The sequence below is a fragment of the Branchiostoma lanceolatum genome, chromosome 12, assembly GCF_035083965.1.
Source record: "Branchiostoma lanceolatum isolate klBraLanc5 chromosome 12, klBraLanc5.hap2, whole genome shotgun sequence".
NCBI classification, from domain to species: domain Eukaryota; kingdom Metazoa; phylum Chordata; class Leptocardii; order Amphioxiformes; family Branchiostomatidae; genus Branchiostoma; species Branchiostoma lanceolatum.
In genome coordinates this window covers 8,091,637-8,100,585 of record NC_089733.1, presented here as the reverse complement: position 1 = coordinate 8,100,585, position 8,949 = coordinate 8,091,637, and the positions used below count along the sequence as shown (strand labels likewise).

The 8,949-nt window shown below is 38.7% G+C and overlaps 1 protein-coding gene across 2 annotated transcripts; it reads left to right on the top strand.

Moving 5' to 3' along the window:
* Nucleotides 1-149: 149 nt before the first annotated feature.
* Nucleotides 150-8,430, top strand: LOC136445505 (HIG1 domain family member 1A, mitochondrial-like). Of its 2 annotated transcripts, none has more exons than XM_066443531.1 (4): nucleotides 150-280; nucleotides 3,900-4,010; nucleotides 5,042-5,237; nucleotides 7,968-8,430. In XM_066443531.1, exons 2-4 carry the CDS (start codon nucleotides 3,929-3,931, stop codon nucleotides 8,029-8,031), a joined length of 342 nt encoding a protein of 113 aa, XP_066299628.1. In that variant the 5' UTR covers nucleotides 150-280; nucleotides 3,900-3,928; the 3' UTR covers nucleotides 8,032-8,430. The 2 variants fall into 2 exon arrangements, with proteins under 2 accessions (XP_066299628.1, XP_066299627.1); XM_066443530.1 differs by lacking the exon at nucleotides 7,968-8,430 and adding an exon at nucleotides 5,613-6,809.
* Nucleotides 8,431-8,949: the final 519 nt, after the last annotated feature.

Below are 8,949 nucleotides of genomic sequence, written 5' to 3'. Positions count from 1 at the left end.
ACAAGTTATTTTGTACAATCCATGAAATTATCAATTTTATTTTCAAATTTTTAGATATTCAAGTTATTAGTTTTACGAATTTTTAAACTAAATATAGAACGATTAGTTAATTTCCTTTCACTTGTATGCGCTACTGTCCGGTCGTTGACCTTTGTAGTCAAACCGGAAGTTGCGTAACATATTCCAACCCAAGGGCAGAAAGCCGCGGCCTTCCACAGCTACTGGACTGAAACCGTGTCGTCTGCAAGCTGTCTGGACCTCCGATTTTCCTCTAATTTCGGTGAGTTTTCACTGTTTTCTTCACAGTATGTGCTTGGCATCTAGTGCAAAGGCACTTCTTTGTAATTGAACGGTTTGAGTCCGCTGTAAAGGTGAGATATTGGAAAAGGCACCGCTAGCATGGCATGCAAAGTAGGTGAGCGTCCGTGGCCTACGTGACTACAGACGCACAACTCCGATTTCATCAAAACAAGCATAGGAAATGTGCGATGACTTTGCGTTTTTCTGATAAAAACTGTGAGAAGCATAAGATTTTCAATGTACAAATGTACCAGTCCTCAGAAATCATTGCCTGAAGATTTCTAAAAATAAGGTTACATAATGCATGCCGTGTCTTATGCAAATAGTTTGACGGGTATGTATATACATGATGTAATGTTTTAAGTAGTTTAACATTTAGTTGCGTGCAGATTTCTTTGAGGGAAGTTGGCTTGGGTTGTGAGTTTTCCATACATTTCTTGCAGAAAAAATGTCTTGTTTTGATTTCGCTGACTTGTCCAGAATTTTCAGTGTTTAGATAAATGGACACAGTGGTTGAAGTTATATAGTCAGTTACTAACTCTATCATAAAATAAAGTTGTGTAATGTCTAAGATTGCAATGATTTATGTTTTCAAATAATTTGAAGAAAACTATATGATATCTGAGTGCCTTAAACAAAATTTGTCATTCAAAAATGTATATTGATTTTTAAAAAAACTTTCATTCAGACTCATAGTTTTGTATTGTACAAAGGATTGTGGGAAGCACGATGACACTCAGGGCTGGATGTCTTTCAAACAAAGCAGGAAGGGTATCGCCATGGTAACACACGCCTGAAATACGACCACGTAGACATTCAGAAACTTGAACTATATCCAAACATAATTCAACCACTTGGACAGAGGACCTCAAAAGATCATGTCAGATGGCAAGACTGTATAAGCAGTATAATATGTCTGAATGTTGGAATTGGACAATAACAGCTGTCTTTAAATTGATGTTGAAATCACAGATTGCAAAGATGATAGATCATATGATTAATACTTGTAGGATAAAGATATAAGGGAGCTAAGCTGTCTTGGCAAAGGTTTATTCTCTTTGAGTGATGACATGTTATGATTTTGTTTTTTATCCTAACGTCCTTTTGTGGGTTTCCCTGAACAGTTTCCGACCTTATACTTATAAGGGGCAGTGAAAAACAAGAGCTATGTGCAAATTTGGTGTCACAATGTTTGACGAAGTCTTCCCAGAACTGTTTTGGGTACCGCAGGTGGCAGTGAAAAAACAGGGCTACGTGGAGGTTTGCCAGTCAGTTTGCTGGAAGGGTTAATGCAGTGTAAGACATGTTGTACCCATTGGGCAGTATGAAAGCCTCTAGGGTAGGTCAGTGACCTTCTATGTCCTTGCATAGCCATATTTGGGCAACACACAGTAGACACTATTCAGGTGTAGAGCATGTAGTCATATATGATTAGCGGTCAACCAAAAAGGAGAGATGCTCAAGATAATTACCTGTGACGTCTTGGCCGAGAACAGTTAGTCGACTGTGTAGAAAAACATGTTGAACTATAAAACATGAGCCTAATATTTGTAGGAAAGTAATAAGAGCAGAAAACATGAGCCACATGGTGTAGAACTATATTGTACATGTACAAGAAGAAGAAGATTTAGAGTTTAAGATATGAGCTCCAGACATACGAGAAAACAAGTAATAAGAGGACGCATGAGCTGTTGCCAAGACGTGTGTAAAATACAAAGTAGGAGATTTTAGATATTCCACATCATAATCTCGGGAGTCCTTTTTTCTACATGTACTTTTCATCTTTCACTTTCAGTGAATATCTGTGAATATTGTTTGTAATACTGTAAATATTAGTATTGGTCCCCACCCTCACATGAACAAAATTTTCGTGACCCCTCCCCCTTAAATTCATAAATGGAATAGCCCTATCAGATCCCACAAGTGTCCTTGACTTTGCATTTCAGCCTATGCCATTTCATTGCTAGGTACCAAATTAAAGCCTCCAAGATTACATCCTTTATGAGTTACCAATATTGATATTGATTTTTAAGATTTTGTGATTCTTTTTGGTTTGAGTGACACATTTACATTGTTGCCAACTTCTCCTGATTGTAGAAGTAGGTTTAGAGGGTGTCCCAGACAACCCTGTTTCCCAGCAGGTGGTGTGAATGCCCGATTATCTTACCCCAACACATGGCGATTCTCCTTCTAGTCACGTACTCAGGTCTAGTCTGTGAACCCTGCTTCAAAACACAAGGCAGACACCACATATTTAGCACCCTCTCACAGTGGGAAGCCATTGGGATATCTTGGGATCCTACGGAGCAGTACTCATCAGTTGAGGAACAGCAAAAATATCCCTCTGGCTTTGTAATTGTAACAATTTGTACTATCAACGAGACATTATCATTTCCAAGATGACAGGAACAAACGGTAAGGCAATTCCAGAAATAACTGAATTTATGTGTTTGCAAAGTATCTCTCGCTCAACTGTTATCGCTATATATCAGCCCATTGGAATCCTCTTCAATGTATTACCATGTAACAGCAAGTGTGGGTCGTAAATATACTGTTTTTATCACTCTGTTATAAAAAGGACATTGTGATTACAAATGACAAAAAGGAAATTAAGTTGTACTTGATTATTAGTTGATATGTAAAATTATGCTTGTAATCTGCAGACTAATACTAATAGAGCATATTTGATGCAAAAGTGTGTCTAATTCATTAAAAGATGTGTTAATGGGTTTATGCTAGCTATAGTAAGAGTCGTAGCTAGTCCTCCTCAATTCTGTATGACATACGCATCCCTGTGCATGATTCTGCATATTTCTGCCAGCTTGTCCTGTCTGGATGCCATTTGTTTAGCTACAGAGCTGTTCCGGGACCTGTCACTTTTATCATAGAGCATATCAATAACCTGACATTAACCATATCTTTTGGAGCATTGTCAAAATTTTCCCTCCAATTTTTATATCTTGTATACAGTTGTCATATTCTGTGACCTACATAGCCGATTGCCGTACCTCATTGTAGTTTGAAGGACATGCTCCTCTTGCAATGATATAATTGGGACAAGAATGACAAAGCTGTAGGAAACCATGATGTCATTAATGGAATCAGTTCTCAAGGTGAACTTGAGGTAACCGTCTACATGTAGACCCGTCTGTGCACCCCCCTCCAGGGGGGAGGGCTAAATTAGACGCTTCTGTGTTGAGACTGACCTATATCACAGCCAAGGTCGGGTCGTGTCAGACCAGTATGCAGATCATGTTGCCTTGGACGTGCCTGACACTGACAAGTCCCAATATTTCTTCTGAATCTGACCTATAAAAGCTAGCTTTTCTGGCTACTTGGTTTTGGCTGTTTTCTAGCAACCCCAACATGCAAATCAGGGTAATAAACATATTTGTTACCACAGTTAAGTTTTGAATTTATAAAGAAGTGTTTATTTAATTTGTACAGAAATAATGGAAAACCTATGCATGTCTAGCCGCCATGCATCAGACAAGTTTGACCCTGATGCTGGCTTGCTTACTTGATTAATTGATTGATTGATAGTACCACTTTGTTATATGTGTGTTAATGTTAACTGTTATGATTATATGTTACTACAGAGAAGAAGCAACCTTCACAAGTCATCGGCATGACATCAACAGATGCCCACGAGTATGAAAGCAGAAGCAAGCTATGGGAGAAGTCTATGAAAGAACCTATGGTTCCTATTGGTAAGCTTGAATACCTGATGAAAATATGATATCATACAGACAATACTACATGTATGGTCTGATATTTGTAACATCTGGCAAGATGGGAGCTTTTTGGGATTGAAAACCTAAAGCAAATTTGTCGAGAAGGAAAGATTCGTTATGCGATATTGCTTCAAAGAAAATAGTGATGCAATACATAATGACATTGCTTGCTGCTTTTGTTGGCTGTAGGTCGAAACCTGTTTATGGCCTGTGGTATTACCGGTATGAATATTGATGGTTCTGAAAAATCGGCAAAAAGGCTGCCGTCTGAGCTATTAATCAAATATCCCGTAGTTGGAAGGATAATGGAGTTTCTCAGCCATTGTCCATGAATGGGCCTCCTCTGTTAAGACACACGGGAGGTGGCTGATTGGGTCACAGCCAAACTTTAAAACTGACTTCACACTTGGATGCCAGCAGCCTTTCTGGCTAGGCGGTCGGGAAATCAAATTACAGAATGTTGTTTGCTCAGTGTTGGCTGGTGGTGTTGGATGTCATCAGATGTGGGAGTTATTTTGGACCCCAGAGAAGGGCTTTGTACGTGATGTTGGACATGTAGGCAGCGGGGTTGACAGATTTTGCTGAATAACAACAAATCCTCCAAAAAGGCATGCGCAGTAGACAGACAGATACATTTGTTCATGTACTTTGTAGATATGAACACCATACTCAAATACTGAAATGAAATGACTACAATTCTACTTGTATTTCCTACTGATAAATTTTCAAAATTCCAAGTTTGTGCAATGGGAACATCTTTTGCAGTTAATTTCATTATTGTTTTCCACTGCTTTCAAAGAAGAGGTCAAACCCTGCAATAGTATTGTAGATATAGAAAATTACATGTGTTGTAGACTAGCAACATAGTTTATTCTTAGTCGCTTTTATCACATATATGCCTTATGTTTCACGTAATGTTTGTGCATCATCATTAATTGTTGTTAACTTGCAGTTAGCCTACGGACATGAATTTGCAATAAACTAAAATTATCATTTTCTTTCCAAAGGTCTGGCAGGTACAGTGGCGGCAGTTATGTACGGCGCGGTCAACTACCGGAAATACCGGCGAGCGGGCATGTCCACGTCCGTGTTCCTGATGCAGTTCCGAGTCATCGCGCAGTCTATGGTGGTCGGGTGCATGACGTTAGGCGTGGGGTACACACTAGTCTCTGACTACGTCTTGAAGCACCGGCAACCAGCAAAGTAAGCGACTTGAGCTGGGCAGGGGGTGTGGTGTCTGGTCTGAGTCGCCCTTGTATATATAAAATTGTCTAGGAGTATAGACTGATTTGAACCACACCTACTGGTTTCGTCGTAGGCGTGATTTTCTCTGTCTACATGTACATTGTATGTCATTGCATGCGTCCGTAAAGGGTAGAACGTTTTTGAACGACAATCCCCGAACATCTGCTTCCTCTGGGTTTGGGGAACACGTTATATTTCAACGGTCGCGCGCAATGACATAGACAGTTTGTGAGCAAAATCCCCCTCATAACAAAACCAGTTTGTGTGGTTCAAGTTCGTCTATTGTTTGGAATCCGAGGGTACTAAGCCAAATTTGTTTGCCCATTCTTACAGAACGTCTCCGAGATATTATACCGACCAAGTTCAAGATTATAGGCAAATGGAGAGCAATTTTTGGAAGGAGTAGTAACTGTCTTATTGGTGTGCTCTAGTCATGTGACAAGGTTGGCTCCTATTGGTTACTTTGAATCATGTGACCGGAGAAATTGACAAGGTGAATAAGAGAAGTACTGGATGCAGTAAGTTGAAAAGTTGGGTATTGGGAACAGCCAATCAGAAAGAGTTTAGAAGATACAATTTGACTGTGAACCCGATAGGTGCTGAACAGGAGGCTCATGATGTAGAAAAGGGGTTTTGGCAAAGGCATATAACTCAAAGGTGCAACTATTGTCTCTTCAAAACTTGCAAAAAACCCACATACTATAAGCTAAAGCATTTCAGATCAACGTTCCTGTGGCATTGTGCTGCTAAGTGCATTTTGGACCTGTTTTGTGCCAACAACAAACTTACAGGGTATATCAACAAAAACACACCACTTTCATTTTCAAAAACTAAGGTCATATTTGATCCATAAGCTCTAGTGTAGCATGGATTAAAGCCTCTCATTTTGTTCTCGTTTTATGATATGGAAGCTATAATGAGAGCAGACAGAGATATTATTGAATCAGTGGATGATATTTGATGATATGATGCATTTAGTATCATGTATTGAGATTTGATATTCAGATTCATAATGCAGTGGCATTATGTAAAAAAAGATGTACCCCAAATGGATGCTTTTATGATAAAGTCTACATTGTAAAGAACGAAGAACAGTTTTCTGTAAAAAAAGCTTTTTGCAATAGGGCTGTGCCTCTGAGTTTTGATGCCTAAGTTTATATCAAATGCCACAGAGTAGTATACAAATAAGGCATAGCCTTTTTTTAATGATGTGAACTGAGCATGTGCAAGCTTTGTCTGAATAGTCTGCTATGTGTTTACATATGCCATAAACGCATTGAAAGAAAAGTCCATACAGTACAAAGCTTTGCACTGTGTAGAACCTCATTCTGTGTACGTGCAAATCAATCATTGCACTATTTATGAAATCTAGTTATAGGCAACTAGTCAAAGTGTCCACTGTACAAACTACATAGTAACGCCACAGTAAAAGTCATTTGCCATCAATAGGAATTCAGTCCATTTCACAGAGATCTGCTTGGCTCCCATGGATGTAACCTGTAAAACAGATCTATTACACTTGTAGTCTGATGATTGTTTGTCATATCATGCCTTTAGTGTTCCCAATGTCATCACCTAATGATGGCAAGAGTGTTACAGCTAGTGTAAGATTGGTAAGCTTGAGACATTTTACTTCCGAAAATAATTTCATCAGGTTGGTAGAATATAGGACATAGGAGATTCTTTTTTACACAACCAGGTAATCTCACCTGCTGACGTTTCGGTGTCTGACAGACACCGAAACGTCAGCAGGTGAGATTACCTGGTTGTGAAAAAAAGAATCTCCTATATCCTTGAGACATTTTAGTTTGTTCACAGTATTTTGTTCTTTATGTGCTGTTGTATAGTGTGTATTTAGATACTGCTCTGCAATCACGTTTAACCCTTTTCATACCAACTACAGTCAAACCTGATCTAGCCGCCACCTCTGTATGGAGGCTATCGTGGCCCCTTTTTTTTAAGCACATGGCTTTTTCTGTTGACTTGAATATGTAGGAACTAATAAAGATTATATCTTATCTGGAATGAAAAGTCTCAGTCTTTTATTGATCATGGTTTGATAATTTTTCTCTGTAATGGTCACACTTTCTACTGTGGCCATCAGTTTGATTCTTCAGACTTTTTGTGGCCACTATAGACAGGTTTGTATTGATAGTATATAATGGGTTTCATCAAATGAAAAGGGTTAAAGCACTTCAATAAAGGCTCCCTTTATGAACATGAATTTTGACTGTAATTTCCAATGCAAAATAAAGTGTTGACTGCACAACACCAGTCTTTGTCAAGGAATGAATCTATTCACTGCTTCTATAACGTGACTTAATGCAAATTACAGACACAAGACTTGAACAGCGGATCAAGTGTAATTTGCATCAGTAACATCACAAAAACAGTCAAACGAGTCACTCCTTGACAAAAACTGGTGCTGTATAGCCTGTGTTTACACAAGCTCTCGGCCGGAGGTTACTGACCCCCACCCCAAGAGCTGGCGGTAACAGGACCGGCCGGCTGCTAGGAGCGCGATTTGTCAGGCTAGGTGCTGTACAGTAAGAACTTTGGTGGGTAACTCCAATTTTTTTCTGCATTGGAAATTACAGTGAAAATTCATCTTCATAATGACTTCTACCAGCACTGATGAACCATTCAGCTGAAGTCCCTGTATTTACAATCAACGTTAAATTATTACAGATCCAGCGACGAGTCAGGTTCAGAGTCGTCAACCTATCCCTACCCCTGGTGGATCGGACCGTGACTTTCTTTGGATACACTCTAGTCTCTGATGACATCTGCAAACTCCAGCTGATAATTGGATTCTAGTATATCGGAAAACGCCAAACGACAAAGTTGAAAACTTAATCATTTCTCCAATCAGTACTGCAGTCAGATATTAAGAGAGAAATTTTGCACTATTGCTAGTTGTTCCTGTGCATATTGAGATTAACTTAAAGTATTAACTTTAAGGTATAATGTGTACTTAGGCTTGTGGAACAATTCAAATCTTTGAGATTACGTGCAGTCTCTGCAGTTATCACACGAAGACAACAAAGCTGAAATGCAGTGAATTAATTCCCTGCAGTAAAGATAAATAACAGTGAGCTAGTGTTGCATTCATAGAGATAGCATTATGCTTGAATGTGTATTCTACTGTTTGTTGCAGTTAAACTGCCTCCTTAGTGTATTTTCTTCTTAGCTATAGTCTACCAGTTCCTTCTATTATGATAATAGAAGGAACTGGTAGACTATAGCTAAGAAGTAATATGTAAAACTTTTCTCAGTTATAGGCACAAAAATATTCTAGTGTACAAAGTACAAAGAGTTCAGTATATATATGATTTAATATGCTTTCAAGGCTCAAAATATGTTCTCTAGCTTTCTTTTGCAATATGTAGTTTGCTACTAACTCTACAACTTGTACATGTAGCTCCTAGCATAAAAGAAGAAATATATGCATTGCAGATACTTGTGTGTGCATTCTGATGTGTCTGCAATGCCACCTAACAGTTGCCAGGAGAGGTACAGCCAAGTTGATCACAATTAACTTTGATCAATTAATGAGATGTTTCAAGATACTGTATAAAGAAATATCAGAACAATGGACAGAAGCAAATAGAATCATAATTTGTGTTCTTTATTACCATGAGGTATTTGAGGATAGTATCATGACATACAA